Below are 18,800 nucleotides of genomic sequence, written 5' to 3' on the forward strand. Positions count from 1 at the left end.
GCTGGGAACGTCGTGCTGCTGCTGCTATGGGTGGTTGGGTGGGCTCCACTGCCTTGTGGGCCATGTGTACTGCATCGACTAATTTTAGGAATTCTTTGATGGGTATGGTGGAGGCATTGGTTGTGGCCACCACTGTTTGGCGGGGCAGTTTTGTGAGGAGGACCTCTCTCACCAGGTCCTGGGTTGTCTCGGGTTGACCATCTGCGGCAGGTAGTGTTATGAGCTGCCACAACTGTTTCTAAACATGAGATGGCCTCTCGTCTCCTATGGCTGCCCCCACGTTATTCAGGAATTTCTTGGCTCTTAGGGCAGGTGGCATGCTGAAGGATGACTGCAGCTGATCCTTCAGTGATTTCGTAGGTGCTGGGGGTTTGTAGTTCTGCGAGCCATTCTGTGACTTGTTGAAAAATGTCTTCTTGCAGGAATTCGAGGACAGTGTCTGCTTTGAGTGCTGAGGAGGTGATTTTCTTCAGTCGGGAGATTGTCTCCGCCCTGAAGAACCAAGCTTCTGGCTTGTGGAGGCAGTGGCAACGGTGTCCCTGGAGAAACTGTCACCGTTGTGGCTAGCTGGGCTGGACATCTCCATGGTCACCAATGTAGCGAAGGCATGAGTAAGAGGCTGCGTCTACAAACTTACTAATTTATTCAACAACAACAACAGACATGTCAGTAGCTCTTGCTAGCAGAAATTTAGTGCCTGACACGAGGCAAACAAAACAGAGGTCAGAGTACAACCAACTGTGTTTGTTGGAGGATGGAAAATCATACATAAATCGGTATATAAAACATAAATGACGATATGATACATATAGCTGGAATACTGACATTGTAATGCTTACGCTAAGTGATACATTTAACAAAACAATATTATGAACACGAATATATGTACAAAGGATGCGTGACATCTGCTGTGAATCTTGTACATGTGCACTTGGCGCTGAGAGGTCTAGCTGTGAGGAGATTAGTGGGCCAGGGGAGATGAACGGTGTGTGTGGGTCTGTGTGGGACCCTACAAACTGAAAATAAAGGTTCTGAAGGCCCCAACAGAGTGAACACGTTTACAGATTTCAAGGTTTCAAGGTAATCCATTTATACAAATTGAGCACAGTGGCTCAGGATGTCCACCTGAGCAATATGGAAGTGACTGTTTTCGTGCGCTTTAAAGATATGGCTAACTTCAAATTTCAGCATAAATTTCTAGTTTCATTCTGATGCCTTTATTTCTTTCCTTTGCCAGTTGACCTTTGAATCCTCTTCAGCTGGAATTTATTTGTTGCAGTTATATCTACAGCTTTCTTAACCTTTAATAGTTTTCAGTGGGATTTTGGTTACTCCTCTCATGTTCCTGTCAACTTGTTGATGAATGGTAATATGTCTCCTAGATGATTTTTCTTGTTATATTAAATTCGTGTGTAGCTTGTTCGTGTTATGTGGCGTTTCTGGTGATTCCAATGTTTGCAGCAGGTTGACTGAAACAGCAGAAATTTCCAACAGTTTTGTGTCGCTTGCCAAATACAATTCCACATTTCCTTGTGGTCTTTGAAAACCATGAAGTATAATCACTCATAGTATGCAGAGTATATGATGGAAAATTCTGTTAAATGAAGTTTTATCAGTAAATAGTAAATAGCTGGTGTATAATGTCAGTATGAATTTATTGTTCTTAGCAAAACTGCGTAATTTGTTTTTACAATATTTTTCATTGCTTGGATTGCTATTCCCGTATCTTTATGCCTCCTGTACTGACAGCTGTTTCTTACTGCAAGCATTTTAGCCGATTGTCATTCTGGCCAGCGGTTTTCTTCCTCTTAAATGAGCTTTTAATGAGATCTCTTGGAATATGTGACCCAGCCTCTTTGGTCATCTCCGCGATATTGCCTTTCTTCACTTTCTCACTGTTGAGGCATGAGAAATGAAGAAGAGAGTCGGTCAATCCTCAGCGTCGACGCTTGCATTACCTTCAGATACAGAGTATCTCAACACTTTTAGAGCTGCTTGAGATTTGGCCGTTTGGTCCTTTTATTTCTCACCATTCCATTACATACCTGCATTCGTATATCAGAACTAGGTCACGTTACTCACCTGACCTCCAAGGATAAAAGTCTACTGCCGCTCATAATGCAATTTACAATTATATATATATATATATATATATATATATATATATATATATATATATATATATATATATATATATATATATATATATATATATATATATATATATATATATATATATATATATATATATATATATATATATATATATATATATATATATATATATATATATATATATATATACACACATATACATAGTTCACGAGCATATAACATCTATTTAAGGAAAATACGTTTCCATGTAAATTGTTTTGTACTGGAACATTTTATTATGACTGGCAAATGTTGAGCGCATTTTTTGTCGCTTAAAGCGGTATTCGTCATAACAGTATAGAAACTTCACGATTTGATTTCTTGTGGCTGCTGATGGACAAAATGAAGTTCGATTATAATGGTAATTCATTGTTCGATTATAATAATAATAATAATAATAATTCAGCGCTCGATTCTAACAATAATTTAATCATCATGTAGAGCACAGCGATGAAGTTAATGAAAAAGACCGAACATTGATGACTAATATAAATCTTTCTCTCTCTCTCTCTCTCTCTCTCTCTCTCTCTCTCTCTCTCTCTCACACACACACACACACAAAACACACACACACACACACACAATCTCGCGTGTGCGTGTGTGTTTGAATGTGGCACATAATTTATTTTGGGAAAGTTGTGCCGCGTTTGTTTTGCACATGTCGAGAGTATTATTCGGAGTAATTACGACCTTTTTGTTTATCTCAGTCCTTGAGTCAGTTGTGGAGGTAAGATGCAGCTGCATAGTCTGACTTCAGATTCTAGGAGAATGTCGACGCTGTTTTGTTTTCTCTTGCCGGGGAGTTTTTGTCGTTGGTTGGGGTTGGTGCATTTGGGTTCCCCAGCATCCAAATTACCTGTCTTCATCGATTAACTATGTTCGTCAGGTTGTCGGAGAGATCGCTATCAGGACTAGACCTGATGGCGGTCATCCCCGGCTGGCGTCAGTTTGCGGAAAACCAAATTATCGGGGTAGTTACGCCTCTCGCATTTTCCACCGTCAATCTTTTTCTTTTTTTTTTTATGTAGCTCCGTTATATGCTGCCCGCAATAATTTTTCACTGATGTCCCGTCAAGAGAAGCGGCGTGCTAACTACCTACTGAAACTAGAGCGCATTCTTTGCAACAATGTTTTTCTTGCCTCCTAAAGAAGACAAACGGTATTGATGTGTCAGGAGTGTTGTATCATTCATCCTATCTGTTGATCTGTTATTCCCTTCAGCGCAGTATTCATTGTTTTTTGGTTGCGTGGCCAGTTTCTGTAATACCATGGTGATGTGACCAACGCACTCCATCTGTGTTAATCTACGGCGGGGCAATTACTTTGCCGTTCCTTGACTTTTCCATTAACTGTGCGTCCGTTGGCTTTCACTTTGCATACCTCCATATTTTACCTGTAGGTAAGACCTCCCTCCACCCTTATGACAGACTGGAAATGGGTCATATATATACGGCAATAAAACGATGCACCAGCGCTCCTCCGTCCCGCTCGAGGATTGCTCGCCGCTAATCGAAATAGACTCCATCTTCGGTGCAATTCAATCTACCGTTACAATAACTCTCTCTCTCTCTCTCTCTCTCTCTCTCTCTCTCTCTCTCTCTCTCTCAAGTTTTAGTAAATCCCACCTAATAGGTAAGTTATCTTCTTTATTGAAGGTGTATGTGATTACTTTTTTCTTTCTTTTTGTGCATTTCAGTGACTTCAGTAGGCAGTAACTGAAATGAGTTCCAAGCACGAGCGGTATCCGCTCAAAGCTTTTATACTCGTAAAGATATGCCTGACATGAAAAGCTCCGGAGCTAATTGCTTCTCTTGTTGGTTTTGTTGCGATCTCCCTTTGGTCTTCCGTTGTTCTGTGTCGTCGGTAAATGATTGGTTTGTAGTTTCTCCTTAGTTTGTGATCAGTTCCATCATGGAGTTTTTCAGAATAAACTCCGAAGAGATTGCATGCCTCTCTAGTCTTCATCTGCTTTTTAGCTCTCCGGGATGCTTTCGTTCGCCTGGAGGATGGAAAAGAAAACTTATTATTGCCACGCTTATGCCAATGACATTTCTGCCGTGCATGAGGTTGGTACCACATTATAGACATGAGTAGATATCAGCTTGAGACTCTCTTGATACCCCCTTGGATTTAAGTTATTCTCAAGGCATGGTGAATTCAACATCAAACGATTCTATTGTCATTTTTAAATAAGAGAAAAGTAACACGTGCTTAGTGGCAAAATTTCTCGTATATAATATATATATATATATATATATATATATATATATATATATATATATATATATATATATATATATATATATATATATATATATATATATATATATATATATATATATATATATATATATATGTGTGTGTGTGTGTGTGTGTGTGTATAGAGACAGTATATCCATCTTTAGATTGGGTTGTTGTCTAAAACTTACATACTTCTCAAGAACCGTCGATGTAAAAACAAAGTATTATCCTACTCACCCAGGTTCTCAGAGAGAGAGAGAGAGAGAGAGAGAGAGAGAGAGAGAGAGAGAGAGAGAGAGAGAGAGAGAGGAAAAAACGCCAGTTTTAAAGAATTTTTTTAGAGCAACATCACTAAGCAAAACAATTTGGTCCATTGAAACGGAAGACTTTCGATCTCCTGAATATTCTCTTCATTACTAACAAGGTAATCTAAAGAGGGTTTCCCACAATCCTCTCTTGATCCTATAAGACAAGGAAAATGTAACTTAATCAGTAACAGAATCATTCGTTTAAGCTTTGATAAAATCCCTCTAGTTCCACAATACTTACACAGTGAGCGCTCCACAGAAAACCTTTTGCGCTGTGTTGCCAGCATGTTTCCTTAATTCAAACAAGTTCACTTGTATAGGAAGGAGACGTATTTCGGAGGTAGCATTGATTCTCTCCATGACCTTTTGTTTGCAGCGAAAAACTGATAATTTGTAGCTTTTGTGTGAGTTGCATTTTTATTCATTGTTATTTTAAGTGCGTGAATTTTAGCAGCAACATTTTGATTTGGCCTGGTAAATGGTCACTCTATTCAGTAGATTTAACGATGCCTAGATCTTTAGAGAAATGAAAGATGAAATTCATTCACTAGGAATCTTGCCTCCGAAAAAGTGAAACGTTTACCTTACATCAATTCTAAAATTTCTTGCTTCAGATAGTGCTTTGTTATTGATGGCAGTGTCAGATGCAGTCTATAGAGAATGCTGTTTATGTCAGTGTGTGTGAAGTATCGTAGGTGTGCTATGCTTCACTGGAAGTGTTTGGTTGTTGTGGCACTGCGATCTTCACGAAGGTTGTGTATACTGCTTTATTCGCACAAGAGACTCGCTGGAACGCGAAACCGTAGAACAAACCTTCCTGCAGTCTCTACTTCAACTCATTTGTTGTTATGCAGTGGGATTTTTAGGAATCTTTGAACTAAATTCTGAAATAACCGACACTGAAATGTCCACTCAATGCCTACCTAAATTATCTATCATAGATCCAAAGAAAGGCCAAGCCATTGGGACCAAGATTAGTGCAGATTTACATTTATTCCATCCGGTGTTATTTTTACTCCAAGCCTTGGGGTGGCTGGAACTTACTGTGGTGATTTTTACTAGTTCAGTCCAAGAGATATTGATATGGGTTATCATGCCTACTAGATCCAGTCATCACAAATTAATTGTTTTATCAATGATTTCAAAGACAACATTTTAAAGGAATCTAGAAATAAACTGATTTCATACGCCAATGGTGCTACTCTTCTAGATGTTGTTCCTTCTCCATGTCTTAGGCCTGTGGTTGAAGAATCCTTGAACAGAGATCTGGCACATATTCAAGAGCTGAGTAGTCTCTGCAGCATAAAGCTCAATGTATGATAGTTATCAGATCCAAAACACTTTTGTATTTGCATCCTGATTTACATTTAAATGGCACGGTTTTAAATGTCAGTGACGTTTTTAAAGATTTTAGATGTAAATTTTGATAAGAAATTGACTCTGGAGAAGTATGTATATAATATCACACTCTCTGTTTCCCTGGTATCTTGCAAAAATATTTTGGAATGTTCCAGGATTGAGCTTTTATATGTAAGTGTTTTAACTTTTTTCTTCTTCCTTGTTTGGAGCACTGTTCTCCAATGTAGTCTTCCGGTCTGATTCTCATCTCAAACCCTTGGATAGAGTTTTTTCATCAGTCAAGTTTATTTTGCCAACAGCAAATGTTGACCTGTGCGATCATTATGTCAGTTGCATAAAATGTTCTACAACAACAAAGATCCTCTGAACTCTTCTTTACCTGATCTAGCGGTTTTTGCTCGCAGCAGTAGGCAGGCTGCTGCTGCAAACAGTGTGTCATTTCCTAGCATTAGGCTTAATACTACTCAGTTTGCCAAGAGTTTTATTTTGGATACAACTAAAATGTGGAATAGTTGGCCTAGTGCCTTTGTGTAGTCGTCTGATCTTCCAATATTTAAACAAGGGGCAAATTCATTCCTGCTCTCTGCTGACATCTCTTGAATGTCAGATGTATTGGTTTTTCTGTTCCCTCATATTTAATTATTTACCACCTTTTCCTGTAACTTGGCTCTTACTCTGCTGATTGATTTCCCTTTGGAGCCCTCTTAAATTTAATTCTGTTGACTCTGTCTTAAGGGGTTTCAGCTGAAAATTTGAAAAAAAGAAAGAAAATAAGAAACTTTACATGACGAGGCTAGTTTCTTGTATAATCGCCATATGGAGTGTTGTTGTCATTTCCGATCTTTGATAATTTTTTTTTTTTTGAAATGTATTTTGAACGTTTAAAATTTATTGTGTCTTTTGCAATCTGACCAAGACCATCTTGTTTTGCGTTAGTTTTCATCATGCATTAGAGTCGACGAGTGATGCTAGTGAGCTAGTGCAGTGTTGAAAAAGAACTTGAAAAATTTTACCTAGGGAGTCGTATTGATACAGATGTACGTCTCTCTCTCTCTCTCTCTCTCTCTCTCTCTCTCTCTCTCTCTCTCTCTCTCTCTCTCTCTCTCTCTCTCTCTCTGCCCCAGGTTATTCTTAGGTATATAAACTTCCGGCTGTTTATGTTAGGATGAAGATTATGTTTACATAGAACTGAACCACAGCAGTACGTTAGCATTACCTATAGTATCGGAAGATCACATTCAAATCCCAGTTGCACTGATAAAGAAAAAAGCTATTATCCTATTGAATAAACCTGTTAGTGATGTAAGAGTTCTTTATACATCTGCAGTGGTTTGTTTACTTTTCTTACAACTGCATTTGAATTCATTAAAGTCCTCGTGTATTGAAAGGGTGAATGAGAGATTTGTAGGTGTCAGAGGCGTCAGGTGTGTCGAGAGCTTTTCAGAAGCCTTGGCAATTAGGTCTCGTTCGAGCGTTTTAAACTTTAAGATAGTATATATTCTGAGAAATTTATATAAACACAAATGCACATGTTTATCATTATTTTCGAATAGTTATTTCTTGTATAAATCTGTATTTTTCTGCGAGATTTTGTATAAAACATGTTAACTGTAAAATGTGTGCGGTGCATTTGTTGTTTAATTGTTTAGAGAAGCTTGAAAGTTTTTGTTCATCTTTCTTTAGATGTGGGTTACTTTTATTTTTGTGTAAGCCTTTTTCCATTATGTCTCAACATTAAGGCTTAACATACCAGACCTCGAGGTTTCTTTGTGTTTGACACGGACTGACCTTCCACTATCTAGGTAAAGGAGCTTTGAATATGCACAGTTCATGGCGCGAAGCCATAATTCACGTCCCTGTAGCTTGAGTCTGTGCCATAAGCAAGTGCAGTGAATAGGACTGCGTACTTTATGACCTGCTGCCTGCCATATTTACGAGGTAGCAAAAAGAGCCGAACGTGACGTTGACCCCAAGCGAACTAGCTCGTCTGTTGGACCATCTCTCTCTCTCTCTCTCTCTCTCTCTCTCTCTCTCTCTCTCTCTCTCTCTCTCTCTCTCTCTTCGTGATCAATTTAAAAAATAAAAAATGATGAGAATTAATCTTCAATAATAAATCAAAATATGTTACCGTTTAAATCTTTTGGTCAACCACGGGCGACAATTTTTTATTGAATGTACTATAGATCCATGTGGCCCAGAGTATACAGTAGGGGTGTAAGATTTTAGCTCTTTAGATGTAAGCAGTACCACTTCATGATTTCCAGAATACCCTAGCATTATGTATTTGATCCTGGAGGAAGGTTTGTGTAAGTATTTATATTTATTTTTCATGCCATAATGTAACTAATATAAGAAGATTATTCTCGTACCCTGTATGAATATGAAAACTTCCTGTTTCAGGACAAGGCTGGATGACAACCCTCACAGGTAATGTGAACCTCACGAGAGGAGGTTCACACCTTCAAAATATTCAATAAGACTTTTTTCTTATTAACTACACCAGCACATCAGACACTGCCTTCATCAATACCTGTCTTATTTTTATCATTTTTGTTCAGTTCTGGAAACCGTCTAACTTGCTCCACAATGAGAAAACGTTTAACTTTGACTTCATATTGACGAAATAATGTTCAGGTAATTGGGCAATCGTCTTTACATATGAAAATGGACCAAAAACAGTGTCATTTGAATATATTTTCCCTTTCATATTCTGGTTTAAATATGTTTACCTTTGTTCCATACCGTGGCAACACCACGTCAGAAATTCTGGTTGTGCTGTCAAGTGTCAAATGAAAAAGAGGTCCTTTTCGTCTCTAATTTCTTTCGAAGTTGATCATTATGTGGGAGTAGGCAGTTTCCATGCAAGAGTGACGGACCATCTCTGCATCGTCAGTGCACATTATGAATGGCCTTCCTATCAGTATATTAACAGTCCAGATGCATTGGTGGTACTTCTCTCTTTCTCTTTCTCTGTCTGTCTGTCTTGCACTGCAGCAAAACTGTTATACATAAGATTACTTTCATTATTGGAAGGGCATTTAAATTTCTATTTGATTTTCTGTTACCACCTTCTGTGAATCAAGTGTTGAAATATTACAGCCTCATTTAGCGCTCTCTGCACTGCTTCTGCTTCTCCATTGTGAAGGACGAGGTATGGAAAGAGGTTCAGACAAACGTTCTAGAATATAATGATAAAAACGAATCCTAGTTCTCTCATTGGACCTCCTCCCATGACTTAGTCCGGTTGTCTTTTTTATCTTAATTTTTTCAGGTACCCTAAGTTTTCTTCAATATAACATATTTGTTCATTTACAGACCTTCGGAAGGGGTTGATTATATTTCCAGGTAACCATTAATGCTAGATTTGATTTATGTCCTGACACCAACACAGCAGAATGTCGAAAGATATTGGGCGAGCATTGGGTTGATATTTCACAAGGATTAATAATGAAAGGGAACTAAATGCTCATGTTTGATTGTTGTGTTGTTTGTGCTCTCAGTTGTAGTACATTAAAATACAGGTGTGGTACTCGTACATTAATATGGTCTTCATACATTCTATACAGTTGGTACTGAATTAGTTGTATTTGATTAAATCAGTGCGTCATGTAGTAGTAAAAAAGTGCATTGCCTAATGTCTTCATCTGGTCTGTCTTATTTTTGTTACAAGCAAGTACTGACGTAGTTAAGGACACATACTAAAATGGATAACTGGATGAGGTTGCCAACCCCTAACATATTTTATGTTAATTTTACGTTATTTTACCTCATAAAGAATAAACAAAGATTTTTTTATATTGTCTTATTTTTGTTACAGAAATTATATTCTATCTTCATTTTTATTTGCTCATTTTTCGTTGCACTGATATTAATGTTAGTATAGTTAAATTTTTGCTTGCATGTCAGTCTGATATAAATGTCAACTTCAGAGGTTTTGGTGTAAAGTGTCGAGAAAGAATTTAAACGCCGTTCAGCTGCTGTAGAATGTGTCTTCACGACTTTTTTTTTTTTCTTCTCTTCCTACTTTTGGCGCTTGTGGGTCGTTGTCCGTGTAGGCCAAGTCCATTCGCTGTCCCTGCCCGAGCGAAACGATTATAAGATGACGCATGAAGGTCCTGCGACTGAGGATGACCAGTATCTTGGGTATTCCCTGGCTGTGGGGGATTTCACTGGTGATGGGCAGCAGGACGTGGCACTGGGGGTGCCCAAAGGCCTCAATTATACTGGAAAGGTGAGAAGGAGACACATAAGATTGAGTCTGTTTGCCCATCTGTGTTTGATAATTGTGTTTTGGAAGCTCTCTAACGAGTTTGTTACATGATCTAGTTAGTCTTGGCTAATGCAAGAGCTGGTACTGGATTCTTACTGTACCAGAATTTTCTGTCCAGTCAAGTGCTCATGTCGAGATAAGTACCAGGTAGAACTGGTGGCAAAATACAGTGGTCAAAAATCAGTGACTCATGTGAGGACATGTTAGCCTTAAAACAATTCGGCTTAACCGACCGGAAATTTTCATCTGCCAAGGTAAGGGTCATTCGTTTTGTGGGTGTGTGTGTGTGTGTGTGTATGTGTTTGTGTCCGTATTGGCATGAGTACTTATTATATATCTAGTATTTTCCCATTTTTATTCAGTATACTTTTAAGTTCTTTTTAATTATTCTTGTACATTTTCAGACATATACGGCAGTGAATGACTGTGCATTCAATTTGCAAACCGCAAACAGAGCACTTTGTTGTAGAAGTCAGTCTATATTATTTTTGAATGTATATATTTAGTTTTTAATTGTATACAAATGTTGCAAGGGACCAAATTATCTTGTGTCTATTCCATATGATGTTGTGGCATATTTCGCCGTCGTTCCTTTTCATCGTTCAGGTGGCTCAGGTGCCACACTTCGTATTAATTCATTGCTCTTTGATTAACATTCCTAATCCTGAACAGTTTGTCAGCTTACTCTTATTACCCAAGGTCCACTTTCGGAATTTCACGTTCGCAAACTCAAGAAGCTCGTTTTAAATTGGCTTTCGTGAAGTCACTCTGGCAATTACCATTAAATTACATAGAAACAGGATGATATTAGGAGTGCTGCTAGAGTTTTGTTAACTTTATTTGATTCCTTTGGCGAAGACTTTTGGGCTGTCTGTTTTTCCATCAAATGAAGTAAGATGTAACACCTGTCTTTCAAACTTTATCATATCAAAACACTTGCATTGGAACCTACTATTCAATTTTCAACGAAAAAATATTTGGGTAGAAAGGTATAATTTTTTATGAGAAATGAATTCAATTTTAGCTGGCACACCGAGATTATTGGAGCCTGGAATACGCAAGGCCATAAATTTTATGATCGTGCTTCTGAAGTTAGTGCCCTGCTGAGGCCTTTGAAATAACCCGGTGTGCCTAAAGAGCTGCTGTGTACCTGCTGCTGGATTTAGGCATCCTGCTGTCTCTGCTTTCTGCTGCTGAGTTTTTTTTTTTTTTTTTTTTTTTTTAATGAGTCTGATCCTGGTGGTCTCGAATGTGCGTTTAAACTGTACATACCCTGACGTCTGTGGTGTTTGCCTGCTGACAACCTCAAATATTTTAGACACTGAAATAACTTAAGATAATTTATTTCAAAATAGTGATTTGAAAAGCGTTTGGAGATACTGTACGTGGTTAAATTTTTTTTTATTATTATTATTATATTCGTTTTAGATCACTGTTCTTTATAAGAGAAAGGACTGGTGCTTCACGCTTGGATAGATAGATTTCCATATTTCTATTTAGAATGTAAGAGGCGACGAACATCCAACAACAATCGCGTTTCTTACAAAGTACTGAAACATATATACGTACACACACACACACATATATATGTATGTATATGTACTGTATATATGTGTACGTATATATATATATATATATATATATATATATATATATATATATATATATATATATATATACTGTGTATATGTATATGTATATATATATATATATATATATATATATATATATATATATATATGTATATATATGTATGTATAAACTATATATATATATATATATATATATATATATATATATATATATATATATATATATATATATTTCTGTCTTGTTGGCAGCTAACTTGAAACTGAATAATACTAAAAGTAAACAAGGTTAATGGGTTCTAAATTGTGGTAAACAAGATAAGAAAAAAACAAGATAAAGATTGGTGATGGAGAAATTACAGTAACATCACAAATGAGTACTGCGCATCAACAAAGGAAGAAGTTTCACAATTTCCCGGTTCTAATGAGAAGGAAAAGTCATGTACGGGTCACTGAAGGTTGTTGTTGCTGATTAAGCTGGCCTTATGCCAGCACGGGCTCTTGCTCATAGAGCAGCTCGTAATCATTGAGCTGTGTGGAAGGTGTAACTTAGGAATCAATTTCTGTCTACTTTTATATTTATATATATATATATATATATATATATATATATATATATATATATATATATATATATATATATATATATATATATATTATATATTATATGTATATATATATGTGTGTGTATACACACATATATATATTTATATATATAGAGTATATATATATATATATATATATATATATATATATATATATATATATATATATATATATATATATATATATATATATATATATATATATATAAGTAGACAGAAATTGATTCCTAAGTTACACCTTCCGCACAGCCTCAGTGATTACGGGCTGCTCTATGAGCAAGAGCCCATGCTGGCATAAGGCCAGCTTAATCAGCAACAAGCCTCAGTGACCCGTACATGACTTTCCCTTCTCATTAGAACCGGGAAATTGTAAAACTTCTTCCTTTGTTGATGCGCAGTACTCATTTGTGATGTTACTGTAATTTCTCCATCACCAATCTTTATCTTGTTTTTGTCTTAGTCTTGTTTACCACAATTTGAATCCGTTAACCTTGTTTACTTTTAGTATTATTCAGTTTCCAGTTAGCTGCCTACAAGACAGAAATATTATGGATTCCAAGGACAACGTAATGAGACGCAAAAGGGAAAGAATACAAACATGTATTCTACAATCAATTTAACCTGTAATAAATGAAAGCAACTTGCAAATACCGAAGAAGGGACTTGGATTAACACAGTAGGGAAAAAAAAGATGTTGAGTGATTGCAAAAATAACAAAATTATTGCAGCAAAGCGCGAAAATTTTGATACTGCTCATAAAACACCACACGGAGCAATATTATAAGACAAGACAAAATATGTCGAGCAAAATCTATGACATAAGGAAACAAAAAGATAGTACATGCATTGCAGAGCAAAATCAATAAAAAAAAAGTCACTGTGCAAAGATAAAATGCTATCTGAAAACGAAAGCATCGTACATGCATCACAGAATGAAACAACGGGAAAAATCTCTGTGCAGAAATAAAGTTGAACATAAACATAGATGTACAGTAGAAGGGCATTCATCAGTGTAACAACAAATGACTTTGGAAGTATCATGATGCTCAGAGATTAGTAACATCTGAGTTGCGCGCATGTTGATATCTCATTTCAGATATTTTAACACTTTTCCGAAGTGAAACATGCTTCAGATTTCCAATTCAGTCCACGTTTAGGTTTTTAATTTCTGATGCAATTGTAGTGCACTCTAAAATGTACATCGATGGAATTTTCTTTGATAAAACACTAGCATATTATCTAGTTTTCTCTCGCTCACGGGTCAATCATGCAGGAAGTGTACCCGCTCTCATCCACATATCCAAATCAACAAATGAAAACACTCTGTCTGGAAAAAACTGACAATGTTGAAATCAGTATTTTTTGTTAAATACTAGGAAGGTGGGTGTGGGATGTTGAATGAGTGATACAGTTGCATAATTCCCAGAATGCAAAGAGACAACTTTAATAAAAGAACAAATTATTCCCATGAAGCATGAATCATAATGTTCATGTAAATGAAAGAATTACAGTTAAATAGCATGGCATAACAGAGATTGAGAATGGTACCAGAATTTAATTTAATATGACTTATAGTTTATTTAGCCAAGTTACTTTGGCCATAAATCAAAATGAAGGCAAGAAATTGTAAAATGTAAATGTTTTTACTTCAGATATCCCAACCAGTTATCGACAGTAAACCTTGATATTATTCCAAAGACCTTGGCCCATCAGGATGTTGGAAAGTTGAATTTTCTTAAGTGCCGATTACATGATAAATCTTAACATCATTTTACACGCATACACTTACGCCGACCAAATGCAAAATGACTGTTTTCCTCTGATGGGACCAGTAGAAGCATGGGACGTTTTGCCGCTGCAGAACAACTGTAAATGGGATGTATGTAGATGCGCATCTAAAGCATTAGCTGCTGTGACGAGGACTAGAGCGGTCAAGTGGTGAGCACTCTTCTCAGTTTGATAACTGGTACTTCGAGATACACCGTAAGAACAGGGATTGAGTTTTTTGGCGATGGTTGTTGCTCTATTGGTGATTTTTCTTCCCGCAAAGACTTTTAAGTCCTCTGGCGTGGCAGTTCTTTGTTGGTCCCCCTTTCCGTGATTCGAGTCGGAAGGGCCAGATCATGGGGGCATGACTGCTGCTTGTAGCTTCTGCTGCCCACAAAACTATGAATGCTTCCGGCTTCTGGGACAGCCAAGGATTAGTTGTTCCTTGCCTTCAGGCCCCTGGCGTGTAAGTAGGAACTTCGTTGACGACGGGTGAGAAATGTCTTAGCTGGTCTCTTTATGCTGCAGCATGAGAAAAGTTAATGGGATGGCAAGGCTCCAGAGTCAATACCCAGTATAGGAGAAAAATTATTGGCCTTAGTTGTTATTCAGTGTTATTTTAGGAGAACTTTACTCTTAAAGTTTGCGTAGTGCATTCGATAAAAGGATGATAAAGTTACTAAAGGAATATTTTATAGAAAAACTGTTTCTTTGCACTTGTTTTCATTCAAAAGGGACCTCTGATGCACATTGAAAGACCTTACATTATGTGATGTACAAGAAGAATACCAATGAACAGGGGCACGTAACAATTTTATCTTTGTTTAGGCTGCTTTGAGATTACAATACATGTATGGTAACAGTGAATGGTACATGCATTCATAAAAGCATACATTCTTATGTGGTTTTGTGGATGTAAGTTTCAATTAATTTGGACAAAGTCGAGATTTAGGTGACTCCGTACATTGCCACTCGACGAACATAATGTCCTCGTCTTGCATGAAATGTTTGGAGCAAGGGAAGCTAAGATTTACTCAAGCGTAACACCTTGTACTTAAGCAGCACATTTATGAGCTTCCCCCTCTAAAGTCAACGATGCATGAAAAACGTGATTGATGGATGGCCAGTTAATTCAATTTAGCACGAAAAAGTTTGTCTTCAGCATGAATTATTGATTTGCAAAAGGATAAGTGGCTGTAATTGAATAGAGGGAGATGTATCGATATTGTATTACCTCATAAATAGTAGGATAGGATTGGGTTCCGAAGGAGAGTTTTATAATAAACTTGTTCCATATCTGTAGATGCTTTACCCGGTACATTTTATTCGATCAGGTTTAATAAGTTCGCCATGTTTGAATGTATATGCTGGTAATTGTCATTGTAGTGGTATGAAAGTATACATATGTAGGTTTAAGCTATATGTTTTTGGAAGGAAGCATTAGTTCTACTTATTTGTGAGGTTTTTATTTATATATTTGTAATGTTGTTCCTGGCCGGTTTATGCTATGTGTGTGTGTACAAATGTAAAATTGTTCAATTTTAAAATGAAATGTAATCAAGTTCAAACGTGGAAGACGAGTGTCAGGCGCACAGTTGAGCTACAGCAGCAGCATGTAGAGTCAGCCTATGATTGGATTAGTAGGATGAATATTTTTAATGAATTTTTTCCTTGAATCGGATATCTGGAGCTTGTGATTTGTCTTTGGGGAGATGAAATTTCAGTATATCTAACCTGTGTTGTATTATATGTATGTCTACCGCGTAATTTTATAGTTTTATTGTGGCTTTTCTTTCTTGAGGAATGTTATACTGTATTTCAATTCACCCAAACGTTTTTTCAATATCATATAAAAAAGATTGGAAATGCTGAAATAATTTTCTTCTTAGAAAATGTTCGCATCACTACTCTAATAAGTCAGAAATCTTGATACTACTTCACCTTGTTGATTTTATAACATAGATAAATGAACTGCATTATTTTATAACAGGGAATGGTGTCTATGCTGAATGTCTAATTCTATACCTTGACTGATTTTACGCGGCGGCTGAATTTTCCGTGAACCAAACAGATATCAGGGTATGACAGGTCACTGAAGCGTTCAGTCATTTTATTTAGACTGTAGTAGTTGATGACACAGTATCTGCAGGGGCAACAAAATCAGAGACAGCAGCAGGAGCAGCCGCCTAGCTTAAGACAGCTGGCTCTGAGAAGGTATGTAGGCTTAAGGGACGAGTCCCGCAAGAGCAGTGGTCGCCGAGAGCAGGAGGAGCCGCCCCTCACCTGGCAAGAATGGTTCGAGCAGTCTGGGTTCCTCTTCCAACCCAGGGCTCATGAAGGATATGAGGCGATCGACATCTGGAACCTGACGCAGGATTCCCTAGATGAAACTTCCTACGGTTCTTACTCCATGGCCGTTGGGGAATTTGACGGCCTGCCCGGTCAAGACCTGGTGGTAGGGGTCCCCCGGGGTGCCAACACCAAAGGAAACCTGACTGGAAAGGTAGTGTGTGAATGGCTCTTGCTACGAGAGCATCAGCCAAGTTGTTCAGCATCGTAACTTAATGTGGCATCTGTGTTGTAATCTGTGTCCCTCGATGTTGTTCACTGGTATTGATAAGCCTAGCCATTTGCCTCTGCGTTCTCCTTTTGCGAAAGATCATTTTGGCCACTGGCTAGCAGTGGCCGGAGGTTTTAGTAAAGGAGAAGCAGCAGACCTAACGCTTCACGTCAATGTTGTGGAACGGCGCAAGATGAAAGTATTGCCAGAACTTTTGCTGTTGAATGTGACACGTTCGTGGTAAGGTCGCCTTATCAGGTAGTGACTAACTAAAAAACCTAAATGACCGTCCCTTCGCACATTGGGATTATTATTAAACATATGGTAACACACTCAGAGAAGCTCTGTAAGTTGGATTGATGTAAGGCTTCATGAATGTGTTTGCATCAAGTGTTAGGTATTCGCCATTACTCAATTCATTGTTATGGATTAACACGTATTTTTTGTCTTTCAGAGTAGTCAATTTCTATAACTTTCTTCGTAGTTTCGTATCAAGTATGGCACTCTGCTTTCTCTGAAACTCATTATGCAACTATTCTTATCAGTGACATGAACTTCTTGTATTTTTAGCAATCTCTGAGCCATATAACATGATATACTTTTTCAGTCCTCTGGTAAGTACATAAGTGTGGTCTTTGGAATATATCTTGTAGACAAGTATTTTCAATCATTGTTTGATGAAAAGTCGTATTACTATAAATTTGTACCCAAGTCATATTTCTTCATAAGGTTATGATTATGTTTTATTATTGCTGCTATTTTTACCTTGCTTTGCCTGTGTTTTGTTTGCGGTAGGAGGCTCTGTAGTTAGTTGTGTGCTCTGTGTCATTCGTGAGACTAGTGTTTGCTTTCATATTTTTTGCTTTTAGCTTAATTGTTTGCTTTTATAATGTATACCTTGTGATTTGTTTGATTTAGTTTTCTTTCATTTTGGCTGTGAAGTAAACTTGCTTTAGGTGTTTTGATTTTATATCAGCATATTTATTTTATACTTTAATATGGCTTTATATTTAAGCTTTATTTGTCTTTTGATGCTATGTTACAGTTTATTGTATAGCCCTATATTTATGTTACTTGTATTTTTCAAGCAAATTGTTCCTGATTTCGTTCACTTCTTATTTCTAGAGCGTTAGAGTTTAACTTGATAAAAGTCACATTTCTTCTGCTTTTTTTTTAATGACCAAAAGCGAAGATCTTACAGCAATCACATTTTGTTCGATGTGAACTGACGAATTCGAGACTGACTGAATCCCGTGCACGTGTCAGGTGGGCACCCTGATATTGAGTAAGCGCTTCAGTTATTGGCAAAAATATTCTTTTGATGGTATCCTTAAGATTTCAAAGTTATAAAAAGACTGAAGAGAGAAAAGATCTCACTTAGTTGAAGCCGGGGTCTCCTTCTATTCTATTCAAGGTTGTAACAAGGGGATTAAGGCCGAACGTGGCGCACTTACAGGAAGAAATCAACGAATCAGATCCCGGTTTGTAATTGTCGATGAAAAAAAGCAAAGATTGCGTAAAGACGAAAAACGATTTGATAGATCGCGTGCCAATCTTAGTCGTAATTAATTAAGACTTGCGTGATTGCCAGTCAAGAGGTAACGACATTGTTTGCAATGCAAATGGTAGCCAGCATCTGGCCTCTGCTTATGACATCTGTCTTTGAAAGACGTCACGGAAACCGCAGCTTTCACACTTCGGAATCTTTAAGAATTTTATATTAATATTCTTGACGCTAGGATGAGTTTTGTTTGATTTCTACTTTGATTTTAATCTCTCTCTCTCTCTCTCTCTCTCTCTCTCTCTCTCTCTCTCTCTCTCTCTCTCTCTCTCTCTCTCGTTTTCTATATATAGCTACTCTCGTTGCAATAAATTTATCTGCTTTAGCATCTCTTTCTTGGTATGAAATGACTGGGGTGTGCAGAGCTCTGTAACACCTTGCTTGTG

General features: G+C 37.2%; 1 protein-coding gene across 4 annotated transcripts in view; it reads left to right on the top strand.

Annotated features, from left to right (window-relative positions):
- Window positions 1–18,800, top strand: part of LOC136837170 (integrin alpha-PS2-like) — a 753,892-nt gene that overhangs the window by 641,681 nt on the left and 93,411 nt on the right. For 2 of the 4 annotated variants that reach the window (XM_067101840.1, XM_067101839.1), the window contains exons 7-8: window positions 10,118–10,293; window positions 16,443–16,796. In XM_067101840.1, coding sequence (XP_066957941.1) covers window positions 10,118–10,293; window positions 16,443–16,796 — 530 coding nt within the window. The remainder of the gene's footprint in view (window positions 1–10,117; window positions 10,294–16,442; window positions 16,797–18,800) is intronic. The other 2 variants (XM_067101841.1, XM_067101842.1) reach the window with 1 other exon arrangement.

Source organism: Macrobrachium rosenbergii, chromosome 58 (assembly GCF_040412425.1).
Source record: "Macrobrachium rosenbergii isolate ZJJX-2024 chromosome 58, ASM4041242v1, whole genome shotgun sequence".
In the NCBI taxonomy this organism is placed as follows: domain Eukaryota; kingdom Metazoa; phylum Arthropoda; class Malacostraca; order Decapoda; family Palaemonidae; genus Macrobrachium; species Macrobrachium rosenbergii.